This window comes from Apis mellifera, linkage group LG8, assembly GCF_003254395.2.
Source record: "Apis mellifera strain DH4 linkage group LG8, Amel_HAv3.1, whole genome shotgun sequence".
Classification (NCBI taxonomy): domain Eukaryota; kingdom Metazoa; phylum Arthropoda; class Insecta; order Hymenoptera; family Apidae; genus Apis; species Apis mellifera.
The window spans coordinates 1,316,345-1,332,347 of record NC_037645.1 but is presented as its reverse complement, the minus strand read 5'-3'; the positions used below and the strand labels follow the sequence as shown (position 1 = coordinate 1,332,347).

The following is a 16,003-nucleotide window of genomic DNA, read 5'->3' as shown; positions in this document are numbered from 1 at the left end:
ATATATATATGTATATATATATATATATATTCTATTTACATATACAACATTTACATTGAAAATGAAATGTATATATTTTTGATATTTATATTATAGCTATATCTAATATTTAATTTTTTTTATATTATGCATTATAGAAAAAATACTATAAATAATTTATGTTTATATTTATATTATATTTAAATCTGCTATTTTAATGTTGTTTTCTAGGGTTCTTGTAATGTTATTTTTTGAATTGATAATACGTTTTAGAGTGATATTAAATTGATATTATGAAATTAAATGTATTTATATGTATTGATATTTTTATAAATGAAACTATTTTTTTATTTTAGGTTTACATCATAAATTTAATTAAAATTAACGTCTCTAATGATATCATTAAATTATGAAAAAAAAAATTATAAAAATATCATAGTATATTATAAATAAAATTATGAATTTTTATAATTATTTAAATATTTTAATGATATAAATATCGTATGACATATTATATACAATTATATATTATAAAAATATATATTTAAATATATTTCTTTTGCATAGGAATATTCCAGACATTTGTAGAATCGTGTTTCGCCGCGATACGTATACGCATGTGCAAACATTTCTATAGTTGTATTCGTTTAAAGGTTGTGGGAATAGAATTGAGTAAAGTAGCGAATGAATATTGTTGTTCCGCAATGCAGTTGATCTTGTGATTTGCGAATGCTTACGATTTTTATAACGTTTGCACGCACTCACGAAACAAGTATAAAATCACGCGGACTATTAATTAAAAACTATTGGTTGATGTCAATTTTACATATAATTGTTTGGTCTATCGTGGCTGTGTGAGAGGAAAACAAACAGTTCTCCACGATCTTTCTCGAACAATGCATCGCGTATTATAGAACGAGTGTCACAGATAAATATATTATTACTAGTCTAATATTTGAGACTTTTTTTGTTCGGTTTAGCTAGTATTTGCATATCGTTATACTCTACATTCTTTATTGAGCTACCACAAGTAGGTAATAGAGGTTAGCGTCTCGCAAATAGTTCAAGGATTCCTATCGTGCGACGAAGTGTCTTGAAACGTATTTGTTATACATATTTTTTTCCAAGACTTGTGCCAAAATCGTATGTTACACAACACAAATATTTTTGTGAAATTCTTTAAAGACATTTCTTATCACATCGCACATTTGAAGATTCAAGCATATTTTTTCAAGTTTTGGTGATTCCAAATGACAGTAGGCAATTTACTATTTACAAGCTTTATATTGATTTAAAAAAATTACAATAAGATACTCTGAAAATATATTACTTGTATTTGTGATTTTATAAAAATTTTATTAATATGATTACATAAAAAAAATACTTTAAACAATTATCAATTACAAATATTGTTATTTTTATAAAAAGTCAAATATCGAAAGAATTGTTATATTATAATTTTTTAAAAACAAATTGTTATATTTATATAACAATTATATAACATATTTATATTGTTATATTTGAAATTATTTGTCGATCTTTACTATAAAACATGGCAGCACTATCTACGCAGTATCAAATCTATTCTCCTACTCCGGTTCAGAATGCAATGGGAGGAGCGAATCTTCATACCCCTCCATCCATATTTCAACATATGATGGGTCAACAAAGTGCTTCACAACAACCAGGAACATGGATGCAAATGCCACAAGTACCTCCAATGTCAATACCATGGAGTGTGCCATCTCTCCAACAACCAGAATTAGTAAGATTTACTGGTGGACCAAGTTTTGAACCAGTTCCTCATCAAAAGAGAAAACTTGAAACTTGTGATCTATTAGATATGTAAGCAATTTAAATAATAATATATAATAGAAAAAAATTTTTATTTTATTTATGTAATATTTAGTGAATATGAAATATTATATTTCATTATATTTATAGGAGGCAAACAAAACAGTTTATAACAGAAGAAAAAATGGCTGCACATTTCAAAGATTTGCATATTAGTTCCAATTATCAACAACATTCGCCTGTACCATCAACTTCAACAGCTGATACAATTCCTTCTAGAGAATTGAATATGGAGTTAGAAATAGATGCAGCTAATACAGATCAATTAAAATCTGGACCCAGATTAATTCTTTCAGAAGAATTAAAAAGACTCAAGAAAGAACCTATTTTGCCAAATTCTTTATTATCCAAATTGTAAGTCTAAATATATTATACACAATAATATACATATATATATATATATATATATATATATATATATATATTTTGTGAAATAATATATATATTTAATGAAATATTGCTTTAAAGTTTATTTATTTTGTTACAATATATTTTTTTTAATAAAAAAGATAAAATTTGATAGTTTTTCTCTTTCAGGGAGAGGCCCTCCATGGCTTTAGTTCTATGGGAACCACCGAATAAACATCTTCGTATATTACCGACTAGGGATACACCCACTCCAATTCCTAATATTTCTGATGATAATAATAACAACAACAACAACAACAATAATAATAATAATAATAACGAAGCTATTTCCGATCTAAATCAAACTTTATCAAATAATTCATCAGGTTTCGAACCAATGGAATTATGAAGGTAATTTATTAATTAAAAAATTGTTTTTACATTCTCGTATGTCGTTAGAGAAGAAAGAATGCGATATTATATTTTAACATGTATGTAAATTAAAAAAAGAAAGTTATATCTTATATTTTTTATCTGATACTAACATGCTTACATAAGGTTGAGTAAAGTAAATGGATGGCAATCTTTTTTATTAAGTGAAAGTAAGTAAGTAAATTATATTCATTCTATAAGTTAGTGAATTATTCAGTTAAGTTATATTATTATTTTACTTATCGATTACAAGAATATAAAATTGTAAACAAAATAACATCAGCAAGTTCCTTTTGTAAATTACGTATGATTTATTTTAGAAAATTTATTACGTAAATTTATTGAAGAAAAATGAAATAGGAAAAAAAAAAATTTCTTCAATAAATACACGTTTATGGGTTTATTCAAAACTCAGTATTATTATAATTATTATTAACTCTCGAATCACCGATTAAAAAATAGCCAATCTTGATCATTTTTGATCCATATCTGACTTGTAGATATTAAATATCATTTACATCATCAAAAACATGAATCAAAAATGACTCGGTTTTTGAATGAGAGTTAATATAACATACTATAATTGTACCTTTGTTATTAATAATGTTTCATTTCATTTTGTTACAATTGAAATTAAAATGATGTAACGATATATAGAGTGATACAAATGAACAGAAGATGATTACATATGCAAAAGTCAAAAAAGAAGAATATGATTTTTTCATTTAAAATTTCATTTTTAAGTAAATCAAATTTGAAACTTTTAATATACAAGTGAATTTAGCTAATTCCCGATTGAATACAAGTAAAATTTTTTTATTTAAAAATAGTTTTTGACAAAATTGAATGAAAAAATTGAAATAGTATTGATGAGATTTAAGATAGATTTAGAACTATCATCAACAAACCTGCAGTATTCTTACATTTATTTAAATATATTTTAATGTTTATATAGTTTAATTATTTGCAGTTTAATTATTGAATGGGAAGAATTTTCTATGTAAAAAAATTATTAATACTTAATATATAATTCAGTGTTAATTATTTATATTTTTTGAATGTATATATTCAATCTTAATTTTTTCAATAATTAAACAATAAAATTTTTTATGTTAATTATTCTATTTATTTTAATTTTTAATTCTATCCTATTAGTTTTATTTATTAATAATTTATTCATATCCAATTGAAAATTAATCGATTCCAATTTTAGTTGAAAATGAAATAAAACTTTAAATGAAAAAATTTTATCTCTTTACTTTTAATCTATTTTTGCATATTAAAATTATCTTCTATTCTCTTGTATTATCCTAAAACATGATCCTGTATATAAACGAAAATAAAAATAAACAATAAAACAACAACTAAAAATAAGAAGAAAATAAAATTACTGGTAATACAATAAATATTGGATAATTGTCTAGAAGTGCCTAGAATAAAAAATTAATGAAATTTAAATTTAATCCTGATATAGATCAAAAACTTAGAATTTTCTTTGTAATTTTTTATATAAAAAATGAAGATTAAAAATAAGCATAACGATAAGTTTTATGATTAAACAGAATCTTTCTCAATAAATATAAGATAACTTTCGGATATTTTAAATCACTTCGGATAGTTATCCAATGTTTAATGTAATGTAATTTTATTTCTACAGTATGTATATGTATACAACGTAATCTTAAGGTTCTATGATGTTAAGGTTGTATTATATATAATTCAATTTGTTGCATGAATGACGATCCATTGTTTGTCATATGGAGGTGATCTGACATATCAATATCTGATATGTTTCCTATTGTATGATTTTGCATAAAAATATGATAACATTACATTAACATTTAATTCTTTATTTATTTATTTGTGAATGAGAAGTGATATATAATAGATAATAATAGATATATCGTTAAAGAATGAACATATATATACTCATGCTATTATATTACATTATATTACCTTTTTTTACGATATATTCTTTAATTTAATAACTTTTTACGATAAAGTTTCTTAGTCTTTGCCTACAATTCACTTGGAAACTTTAAATTTTCCTTAAAGAATTCCTCATCCTCAAGAGATTCACCATTAATAATCGCTGCGACTTTTTTATTATTCAACATAGAATTGTGATTTCCTTCTATTTTATGCACTGTCACGGTCCCACTAGTCAACTATATAAAAGTAATATTATTTCATTATATTATCCTACGAATTAATTATTGATTATTAATTAACTCAATATATGTAACCTTTTTTAATCCATAAGTTGGATCTGCCATTTCTATAGCAGGTATAGTTGGTGTCAACAACGTAATAGGCGTTCTAATAGGTGGTAAGGAAAAAGGATCGTATTTGTCCAACGCGGAAAGTCGTTTATAAATAAACGATACAATAGCTTTTAAAATTTCTTTCGAGTACATCTTAAAAATATTCTCGGTCGAGTGTTTAATTAATATATCCAACTTTTCGTCCCAAGTATTACACTTGTTTATTTCGAATTTGAACTGGAAAAGAAAAATCAATTAGCATAATAAATTAGTAGAAATTTTGCGCGATGAATCATGGAAAATATATAATTCACCTTTTCGATAGTGGGTGATTTAATGATGCTTAGTATTTCGATGAGGAATTTATTTTGATACTCGTTTTCGTTTGATATCGCAAAATATTGTGTCTTTATAGATTTTATGTATTCGGGAGATCCGTCGATCAACGTGAGATGCCCGATTAGAATGTAAGGTTCCAATCTTCTAACCAATTCTAGGGCTATAATCGATCCGTACGAATATGCGACTATGTTGAAATCTCTACGATCTTTGCTCCTTGCTAAAACATGCTGAGAGAAGAGAAAGAGAATTATACTTTTTTATCCCCCTAAATCTCTTCTTTTTTTTTTTTTTTTTTTTTAATCGTAATTATTAATACATACGGGCAAAAGACATTCAGCCATTTCTTCTATGGTGTTATCAGTGTCGTGTATCCCTAATTGCAAACAGGTGGCAGGTACTTTTAACATTGGAATTAACGGGGAAAAAATAATGTGAGAGCCTTCGAGACCTGATATAAAGAATACCTCGTTCTTTTTCTCACATTTAACAGGAAGCTCTATGAAATACTGGTTTTGCAATATCGAAACGTTCAAGCTCTTCATAAACAATTTTATGCCGCTCAATTTTTCCGAATCAATTTTCGACACTTTGACTAATTTTTTGCTCTTCCCAGATATCTCCACAAGTTTGGCTATGTTTAAGACTCTAATCTCTTGTGCGCTTAGAAACATGTCGAAATCTCTTTCTAAAGTTTGTTTTATCTCTACGGCAATCATAGAATCCATACCCAATTCGGCTAGGGATGCAGTCGGGCTCACTCTCTTCAAATCCTTTATATCTGTTGAATATAGAGGAGCAATTTTTTTTAGAAAAAAAAAAAAAATTCCAAGCACAAGTGAAATTACAATTTTATCGAAAAATCACGAAATCACGCCGTGGAATTATACTTACTCATGATATTCATCACTGCCTCAAGAACGTTCGCAACTTCCTTCACGTTGCCTTGCTTATTTGCAATCACGTAGCTAGACACGATTGGTCTACTCTGACACAAGAATTTCTCCAATTCTTCGAGAAACGAGGGTATGCTTTGAGCCATGGTCCCGTTGATTACCTGTTTGTTCTTCAATATTTTCACAGCGAGACCGACGTCTTTTATCATGCCCCATTGAACAGCCATCCCGGGAAAGCCTTCCTCCACTCTTCTCTCGCATATTCTCTCCATTACCCCGTTCCCGAACGCGTAGTTACTTTGACCGTTATTACCTCTCCCGCACGCGATAGATGAAAACACGACAAAGTGGCGAAGTTTTGGACAAATCTTTCTCGAAAGCACGTCCAAGTTTTTGGCGGTCGTCGCCTTGGACTTTACAACTTCCTCGAACGATTCCACGGTTTGATTCACGATGAAACCGTCCCTCAACAAGCCTGCCAGGTTGAATATACCATCCACTGGCGCCTGTTTCTCTGCCGTTCTCAGTATATACTCGCAGTCCTCTAATTTCGTTGCATCCATGCCGGAGAGGATGGAAACGTTAATACCGTAAAGCTTCCACGTCTCCACCTTCATTCTTTGGTAACCAGTTCGGATTCCGTTTCGAGAGACTATCACTAGATTCCTTGCGCCGTGAATGATCAACCAATCCGTGAACTCTAGACCCAATCCTCCCAAACCGCCTACGATCAAGTAAGTTTTATCCTTGGAAGCGTTGAAACGAGGATAGCCAAGAATCGGTTTGGTCAAAGGAGTGTTCTCGTCCGATATTTTGATCAGAATCTGCAAACAGAGGAGCAAAGTTTATTTTCGAGATTTATCATCGTCATCGATCGAAGGAAGGTAACGCCTATTCACCTTTCCAATGTGCTTGCCAGCTGCCATGTATCTAAACGCTTCCTCCAATTGATTCTTTTCGAAGCACTTCCTCACCAGAGGTTTGACGTTTCTCTCGGCCATTTGCTTGTTGATAAAGTGATGTATTTCCTCCTGCACGTTCCTCTTGTGACCGAAGATTATGGCGTCGAGTATCACCGCGTGGAAGCTAATTTCCTTCAAGAATATGTCCAGCCCCAGTTGATTGTTAACGCTCATGTCGAATTTACCAATCTCCAAGAAACGACCGCGGTAACCTAGGCAACGAACCGATGCCTGCAGCTTATCCTCGGCCAGAGAGTTGAGAACTATGTCCACCCCTTTGCCACGCGTCTGCCTCATCACCATCTGCTCGAAACTCGTGTCCCGAGAATTTCCAATGTGATCGTCGTCTATGCTGGGAAACGTCTCTCTGATAAATTTCCGTTTCTCGGGAGTGCCAACCGTTGTGAACACCTCGCAGTTCTCGGCGAGGGCCACGTTGATGGCCGCTTGACCCACGGCCCCGCTTCCGCTGTGGATCAAAACCTTCTCGCCCTTTCTTAATCTTCCAAAATAGAAAAAGGCGTAGAAAACGGTGAAGTAAGCGGACGGTACGGTCGCAGCGTCTTCCAGGGACCATTCTTCCGGCACCGGCCATACCGTCAATTTGTGCGGTCTGATTAGATTGGATATACTCCTGGAAAATTGCAATTAATCAGATGAGAGAGATCTGAGAAATGGTTTTATCGTTACTTCTTCTCTCTCACTTGTTCTCCACGAATCCCATCACTCGTCGCCCATTTGCGTCGATCCCGCAGAACTCGAAACCGATGAAACAATTGTCCATTCTGGATTTCATTATGGTCTCCGGCATCAATTTTCCAGTGGCCAACATCACATCTCTGAAGTTCAAAGAGGCGTATACCACTTTGACCACGTCCCTCTGGTCTGGTTGAATCGAGCCCTCTATCCACTGAAGAGAACTCAGATCTCCTCTTACCTATTTGGATTCGATAATTAATTAAGAGGAAAAAAGGAAGGATAATAATCGAGAAGAATATTTTTCTTAATCTATCGACATATTCATCAGATCTCCTCTTACTTATTTGCAGGATTCGATAATTAAAAGGAAAAAAAGGGAGGATAATAATCGAGAAGAATATTTTTCTTAATCTATTGACATACTCTCATCAGATCTCTTCTTTGCATTCGATAATTAATTAAGAGGAAAAAAGGGAGGATAATAATCGAGAAGAATATTTTTCTTAATCGACATACTCTCATCAGATAATTAATTAAAAGGAAAAAAGAGAGGATAATAATCGAGAAGAATATTTTTCTTAATCGACATACTCTCATCAGATCTCTTACCTATTTGGATTCGATAATTAAAAGGGAAAAAAGGGAGGATAATAATCAAGAAGAATATTTTTCTTAATCGACTCTCATCAGATAATTAATTAAGAAGAAAAAAGGGAGGATAACAATCGAGAAGAATATTTTTCTTAATCTATCGAAATATTCATCAGATCTCCTCCTATTTACAGGATTCGTTAATTAATTAAGAGGAAAAAAGGGAAGATAATAATCGAGAAGAATATTTTTCTTAATCTATCGACATACTCTCATCAGATCTCTTACCTATTTGGATTTGATAATTAAAAGGAAAAAAAGGGAGGATAATAAACGGAAAGAATATTTTTCTTAATCGACATACTCTCATCAGATAATTAATTAAGAAGAAAAAAGGGAGGATAACAATCGAGAAGAATATTTTTCTTAATCTACGTACCCTCAGATCGGCGTAGGCGTGAGGAATCAAAGTTGGCTTCATCTCCGGATAAGGCAGGTGCCTGTACGTGCCCCAGATCTTTCCTGGCCTCAAAACGTTGTAAACCAGATCTATATCGATCTGTTCGGAATAGAACGGATCGTCCAACGAGAAGTTGGGCGCATTCTCGTCCTGGATTATCACGGTCCTCACAATTTCCCCGTTGGGCTCTTGCGCCAAGCACTTGGCCAAACCTTGAACGCCATTCTCGAGATCCCCTTGAGCGACTAATATCAATCTGCTCGTTTCGTTGATGACGTCTTTATCCTTGTTCATCGCTCGCTTCACTTCCTCCACCCAACCGAACTCGTCGTTCTTCGCGTAAACCACCTTCGTCCTTTGACCCGGCCTCTTCTCCACAGCTTTCTTCACGAGCAACCAGATCCTGTCCTCGCAACTCTTCTCCATCACGATGTTGAGATTGTAGTTGCGAAGGGACGAGAAAATATCCTCGTTTACCACGCTCTCCCGAAGCAGGATGAAACCGTGGTTGCTTATCGCGAGCAAAAATTGTTCCAAGATGTCCATCCTCTTGTTTGTCATAACGTCGTGGCCGATTACCATGAAAACACTGCCGTCCTCCGGCAATTTGCTCGGCTCGATCATTGCCACGTGCTCGGAAAACAAGAATTTCTCGCGTTGTTTCGGGTCTGCGGCCAGGATCAGGCTCGGATGTATCATGGCGATGTTGCTCAACGCCTTGGAGACGATAGGGATCAAGGGCTCCTCGGCCGATTGAACTTGGTCGTTCTGCCGTACCAATTCGAGAATTTTTGGATTTCTTACATTGTGACACTCCAACGCGATATGGGTGGACAAAATGATCATCTCCTCTATCGATGTCTCAGCTCTGTCACGGTTCGCCACGAATTTGTACTCTTCCAGGGTAGGCTCGTCTTTTTGTTTCCGCCGTTGAATAACGTTCGCCTTTAGTCCGCGAATCTCGATCCCGCCCGCCATTATCATGTCGTAATCGTGGTACACGGTGACTGGGATCACTGTAAAAGAGATATTTGTAAATTATTCCGAATAATTAAAGAGTGTAAAAATTATGACGTGTCTCTATTCAATATTCTTTCGTTAAAATTCGTCGCAAGAGAATTCTATCTGTATTTTTAACGACGAAATATAGTTGTTTTATATATATTCAACGTACTATTGTTCTCCTCGGTAAGGTGCCGAGCAATCTCGTTGTGAAACTTCGTGTCGATGACCATCTTTCGAATCCCAGTCGGTACGTACAACGCTCTAGTATCGAAACCTAGTATCTTCATTTGTAACATGTTATCCATAAACACGGCCCAATTCTTCATCCAGGCGATATGCCCCCTCGTTCCTTTGAGAGAGGAGCTTTTCAACGAACAGAAAGGGCCCGCATACTCGTAACCGCGAAGCCTTAACTCCGTGTATATATCGTTGCTGGTCAGAACTTCTTCGTCCTCGATCTTGGTCAGAAACTTTTCCTCGATCATCTCTTGTTTGGGATTCAACTCTAGCCGGATCGTACCCGTCGCTACTATTGCAGATCCCTCCGTTATCTCGAATCTTCCGGATCCTTGAAACATATATCGTGGTGAGAGTTATATTTAACTTTTAAATTTTCGATGGAGAAAGAAATCATCCTACCTTTCTGAATTATGATCTTCAAGGAAACGGTACCGGTCGAGGAAATGCTCGTTGCACGTTCGAATCTGATATCTTCAAACACGACCGGCATATCGTCGCAAAATTTCCCTTCCATCAAACTAAACATGTCCCAAACCATGACCAGATACCCCATGGCAGGGATCAAGTTTCTTCCATCGATAACGTGATACATTATGTATTCGTAATTTTCATCTTTGAGGTTAATTTCGATCGTTCGCTCAGCTGTGCTGATCCTTTCGCGTTGAGTATTTATTTCCACGTACCAATCCTCCGAGTGCTCCCATCTGAAATTCAACAATTTCTCGTCCCATCGATTCAAATTTCATTTACATACTGTCATTCACGTTACCTGATGTAAGGAGAGATCATGGGGGTGCCACGGCTAACGGGGAACTCTACGTGGGGATAAATATTGGCGAGTTGCAGCTGGAGGCCAATGTTGTACAATTTTCCTAGCGCTTGCAAAAAGTATTCCGCGTTGTCCTTGTGATTTCTGTGCATCAAGGAAATGTTTATCACGTTCTGATCCAACGATCTTTTCAAAATTGCCTGGAGGAGGCCGTGAGGCGCTATCTCGATGGTTATGGCGTCGGACGGGATCATGGTCGCCGTTTCAGCGAACAGGACCGAGTTCAACAAGTTATTCGTGTGATACTCGGCTGAAGAGTACTTGGCAGCTTCCGTGTGCCACTGGCTTTGCGGCACGGAGGTGCTCACCCACTTGGAACTTCTTGCCTTCGGATTCGGGATAACTTTCTTCAGGTACGACAATAACTTGGGCCCAGCATCCGCGATGTAACGACTGTGGTAAGCTATATTGCTGCACGGCACCTCTTTCGCGAAGATGTTCTTGGCCTGGAACGATTAATTAATTAGAAAGCTTCAAAAAAGAAGAAGAAGGAAAACGGACCTGTAACTTGGCCACAAATTCCTTCATGGATTGAATTGGGCCGCTTATCGTGCAGCTGTCGGGCCCGTTGTGGCAAGCGACTTCGATGTCGGGCGGGCATATGTTCTTGATCTCCTCGTATCCGAGGCCGATCGCCGCCATGGATCCTTGGATCATTTTGGTCTCGATCGAAGCTAAACCTCTGGAATGGGCCGCGAGTATCATTTGTTCGGCCGTGAAACATCCGTCCGCGTAAGCACAACCGAGTTCTCCGACCGAATGGCCAATCATGTTATCCGGCTCGATACCCACGCTCATTAACAGATCAACCAGGCCAATCTGAGCAAACATGGAATTTATTATCAACGGATTCAATCAATCTCCAAGAAGAAAATATTCCTTTTCATACCTGAATAGCAGCGATCCCGACGAACGAATTCAAAATGTTATCGAAAACCTTTTTATCCTTGTTAGTGATTATGTCGACGATGTCGATACCGTGCGGCTTCAACACTTTGTCACACTTGTGGATGGCCTTGGCGAAGATGGGGAACCTCATCAATGCTTCGCCTTGAAATTGGATTTCAACGATTTAGGAATTAATTTTTGTTTTTATAAAAAATACGTACCCATTCCGGCCCATTGAGACCCCATTCCAGAGAAGACAAACCAAATCGGTCTTTTTACGTTCGAGTATTCTTGGATCTGCCTCGACGGTTTCTCGGATATCTTGGACCCGACTATAGTGTACCCTCTGAACATGTAACCGGATATATTTTCGGAATAAACGTTGTACAAGAGTCGGATGTACTCCACGTCTACTGGTATGCTTTCAATCTGCAAAAAATCGATCCTCATTTTTCGACGATAATTTAATTCCTTTCTAAAATGTATACGAATTCACGTACATGACCGAGGAGAACCTCCAACGCCTCTTCGGTCCGGCCGGACACGACCACCAATCTCGGCAAATCGTCGGAAGGCGCCCCGTTCCTCACTTTCTCTTTCGCGTACGACTTCAAGAGCGCGTGGCCGTTGGCGCCCCCGAAACCAAACGAGTTTATCCCCACGTAACCACCCTCCCATGGGGTCGGCTCCGTGATCACTTTGACTCTCCCCTCCTCGATGCACTTGACACCCTTCATAGGACTCGTGAAGTTTATGTTCGGCGGTATTATCCCGCTTTCCATCGCGATGATTACCTTGAATGTGTAAAGAATAATTCTTTTTCTCTTCTTCTGTTTCTAGCTATATTCAAAATATCTCGTGTTTCCAAGTAATCAATAATTATATATTTAACCGTGTAAAGAAATTTTGAGGGAGGGAAAAGAAGAAGGGAAATTATTACCTTGGCTATGGAGCAAACGCCACTGGCGGGTTCGCTGTGCCCTATGTTCGACTTGATCGTACCAATCTTAAGAGGAGTGGTTCTGTTCTGGCAGAGGACTTTATCGATAGCGTTCAACTCTTCGGGATCACCGATCGCGGTCCCCGTGCCATGAGCCTCCAAGAAGGCCAACTTGTCGGGCGATATGTTGCACTCGTTGTAGAAATCCGTGAGAAGCTGTTTCTGTATCTCGCAGGCGGGGAACGTGATCCCCTGCTCCTTGTATCCATCGCAGTTGGTCTTCGTGTAGATGAGCTCCGCGTAGATCCTCTTCGCGTGCTTCGCCTTTTGCAACAGGACCACGCTCACCGCCTCGCTTCGCCCGTAACCGTTCGCCCTCACGTCGAAACTTTTGCATCGACAATCCGGAGATAACACTCCTAGAATATTTTAGACGACGATGAAAGGAATCCTGGAGGATCCTTTTTTTGATATATAAAAGATAATTCATCTCATTTCTGAGAAGAATTAAGAGAGAGACTGATTGAAATAATCAAAAGTTCTTCAAAGAGAAAGAAAAGAATCCTTTTTTTAATATATAAAACATTTCTGAAGAATTAAGAGAGAGACTGATTGAAATAATGTTCTTCAAGAAAGAAAAGGATCCTTTTTTTGATATATAAAACATTTGCATTTCTGAAGAATTAAGAGAGAGACTGATTGAAGTAATCAAATGTTCTTCAAGAAAGAAAAGGATCCTTTTTTTAATATATAAAACATTTCTGAGAAGAATTAAGAGAAAGACTGATTGAAATAATCAAATGTTCTTCAAGAAAGAAAAGGATCCTTTCTTTAATATATAAAACATTTACATTTCTGAGAAGAATTAAGAGAAAGACTGATTGAAATAATCAAAAGTTCTTCAAGAAAGAAAAGGATCCTTTTTTTAATATATAAAACATTTGCATTTCTGAGAAGAATTAAGAGAGAGACTGATTGAAGTAATGTTCTTCAAGAAAGAAAAGGATCCTTTTTTTAATATATAAAACATTTCTGAGAAGAATTAAGAGAGAGACTGATTGAAGTAATCAAATGTTCTTCAAGAAAGAAAAGGATCCTTTTTTTAATATATAAAACATTTCTGAAAAGAATTAACAGAGAGATGATTGAAGTAATCAAATGTTCTTCAAGAAAGAAAAGGATCCTTTTTTTAATATATAAAACATTTCTGAGAAGAATTAAGAGAGAGACTGATTGAAATAATCAAATGTTCTTCAAGAAAGAAAAGGATCCTTTCTTTAATATATAAAACATTTACATTTCTGAGAAGAATTAAGAGAAAGACTGATTGAAATAATCAAAAGTTCTTCAAGAAAGAAAAGGATCCTTTTTTTAATATATAAAACATTTCTGAGAAGAATTAACAGAGAGATTGAAATAATGTTCTTCAAGAAAGAAAAGGATCCTTTTTTTAATATATAAAACATTTCTGAAGAATTAAGAGAGAGACTGATTGAATTAATCAAATGTTCATCAAGAAAGAAAAGGATCCTTTTTTTGATATATAAAATATTTCTGAGAAGAATTAAGAGAGAGACTGATTGAAATAATGTTCTTCAAGAAAGAAAAGGATCCTTTTTTTAATATATAAAACATTTCTGAGAAGAATTAACAGAGAGATTGAAATAATGTTCTTCAAGAAAGAAAAGGATTTTTTTAATATATAAAATATTTGCATTTCTGAAGAATTAAGAGAGAGACTGATTAAAATAATATTCTTCAAGAAAGAAAAGAGGGGATTTTGTATCATATTTATTACAATTATATTACAAAGTGAAATGCATTCGTAAGGATCGTTGGCATTATTTGATCGACTGAAACGTATCGAATATTTTAAAAAAAGAAAAAAGAGAGAGACGAATTTGGTAAAATTATTTACCGAGACGAGAGAATTGAAGAGATACGTAGGGATGAAGGCAGAGATTGGAGCCACCCACGATCACAGCGTCGCACGTTCCATTTCGAATCAACCTGTAAGCTTGATCCAGGGCGAACATACTCGAGCTGCAGGCTGTGTCGATTACGTAAGACGGGCCATGCAGATCCATGAAATACGATATCCTGTTGGCCAGCATGGCTCTGCTGCATCCGGTGATACCTAAACCGTTCGCCTGGAATGATATTTGGAATGAAATATATCGAGAAAAATATATCGAGGAGGATGAAAATGGATTGAAATAAAAAAGTTACTTGTAACTTTTCGTAGAACCAAGTCTTTTCCGACTCGCTGACGCAAGATCCTATAACTACTCCGGTATTGCTACCCTTGAACAGTTTGGGATTTATCCCTGCATCGATAACCGCCTCGTAAGCGTGTTCCATCAACAACCGGCACATAGGGTCCATGGTGTGAGCTTGTTTGTAATGGACACCGAAAAAAATGGCGTCGAACTTGTTCAAATCGGTCACTTTCCCGCCAGCCTTCGGGATTTCCGCGTGATCTGTTGGGAAATTTGAAAGCAAAAGAACTCATCCCCTCATTCTATGATAATTCCAAGTTAAATTTCGATTACCTTGTCTCCATCTTGTGGAATTGTCTGTGATTAGGTCCACCTTGTTCATCAAATTGTTCTTCAACTCTATCACATTCCTGCTCTCTGGAAATCGTCCAGAGATTCCCGAGATCACCACTTCCTCTCCCGGTTCCGTTACGGCGTAATTTTTCTTTAACTGATCCCGTACGTTAAAAGACATATTCGTTCGCGTTTTTGAAAATTAATATCCCTCTAAATTCTGTTTTTTTTTTTTTTTTTTTTTTTTTTTTTGTTTGATTGTTTGTTAATTTTTTTTCAGTGCAATCAATCGTCGGTATATATTACGAGAAGAAATGTAATATTGGAAAAAAGAAAAAGAAGGATGTCTCGGAGATGATAAATAGCCAACCGAAATCAATGGGGAAAAAATGGATATATAATTGAAGATTCGACTTCTGAGAAAGGTTTTTTATAACAATGTCTCTCCCCTCTATGTGAAAAGAATCATTTCTTGAATATTCTCAAAATTTGCATATTTAATTATTACGGGTCGAAATAATTTTTGAAAGTCTAATCGAATTCATCGTTGAATTCATCGTTTCTTATGTCAGCATTGACAAAATTTAAATTGACCGAAAAAATATTTTTTCTGGATTTATATATATTGTCGATTAAAAAAATTATAGGCCATATATTTTTTCAAGAGTATTTTATTGTGATATATTTAATTTTCTTAATAAGTACCATGTACAGGATTATATAGT

General features: G+C 35.0%; 2 protein-coding genes across 6 annotated transcripts; one reads left to right on the top strand and one right to left on the bottom strand.

Annotated features, from left to right (window-relative positions):
* Window positions 1-512: 512 nt before the first annotated feature.
* LOC100576381 (probable basic-leucine zipper transcription factor Q) lies at window positions 513-15,703 on the top strand. Of its 5 annotated transcripts, XM_016913646.2 has the most exons (5): window positions 1,441-1,824; window positions 1,924-2,187; window positions 2,371-2,592; window positions 2,740-2,783; window positions 15,559-15,703. In XM_016913646.2, exons 1-3 carry the CDS (start codon window positions 1,532-1,534, stop codon window positions 2,588-2,590), a joined length of 777 nt encoding a protein of 258 aa, XP_016769135.1. In that variant the 5' UTR covers window positions 1,441-1,531; the 3' UTR covers window positions 2,591-2,592; window positions 2,740-2,783; window positions 15,559-15,703. The 5 variants fall into 5 exon arrangements, with proteins under 5 accessions (XP_016769137.1, XP_016769138.1, XP_016769135.1 ...); XM_016913648.2 differs by lacking the exons at window positions 2,740-2,783; window positions 15,559-15,703 and adding an exon at window positions 513-1,235 and having other exon boundaries at window positions 1,583-1,824; window positions 2,371-2,590; XM_016913649.2 differs by lacking the exon at window positions 15,559-15,703 and adding an exon at window positions 517-1,235 and having other exon boundaries at window positions 1,539-1,824; window positions 2,371-3,404.
* On the bottom strand, window positions 3,881-15,577 carry LOC411959 (fatty acid synthase). The gene is made up of 19 exons (XM_395426.7): window positions 15,279-15,577; window positions 14,956-15,206; window positions 14,645-14,876; window positions 12,727-13,145; window positions 12,287-12,580; window positions 12,008-12,215; window positions 11,788-11,948; window positions 11,400-11,717; window positions 10,839-11,344; window positions 10,469-10,773; window positions 9,999-10,397; window positions 8,804-9,840; window positions 7,779-8,011; window positions 7,012-7,708; window positions 6,111-6,936; window positions 5,540-5,997; window positions 5,192-5,446; window positions 4,860-5,114; window positions 3,881-4,781 (listed from the first exon to the last, which is right to left on the bottom strand). The coding sequence occupies exons 1-19, from the start codon at window positions 15,457-15,459 to the stop codon at window positions 4,632-4,634; spliced, it is 7,185 nt and encodes a 2,394-aa protein (XP_395426.5). The 5' UTR covers window positions 15,460-15,577; the 3' UTR covers window positions 3,881-4,631.
* Window positions 15,704-16,003: the final 300 nt, after the last annotated feature.

Excerpts from the sequence above, each read along its gene's own strand:
- LOC100576381 (XM_016913647.2), top strand. The coding sequence starts at position 1,532 with ATGGCAGCACTATCTACGCAGTATCAAATCTATTCTCCTACTCCGGTT. Across the intron at positions 1,825-1,923 it reads ACTTGTGATCTATTAGATAT|GAGGCAAACAAAACAGTTTA; the intron begins GTAAGCAATTTA and ends TTATATTTATAG. Across the intron at positions 2,188-2,370 it reads AATTCTTTATTATCCAAATT|GGAGAGGCCCTCCATGGCTT; the intron begins GTAAGTCTAAAT and ends TTTCTCTTTCAG.
- LOC411959 (XM_395426.7), bottom strand. The coding sequence starts at position 15,459 with ATGTCTTTTAACGTACGGGATCAGTTAAAGAAAAATTACGCCGTAACG. Across the intron at positions 10,774-10,838 it reads ATGATCTCTCCTTACATCAG|ATGGGAGCACTCGGAGGATT; the intron begins GTAACGTGAATG and ends GTTGAATTTCAG. Across the intron at positions 4,782-4,859 it reads CAACTTATGGATTAAAAAAG|TTGACTAGTGGGACCGTGAC; the intron begins GTTACATATATT and ends ACTTTTATATAG.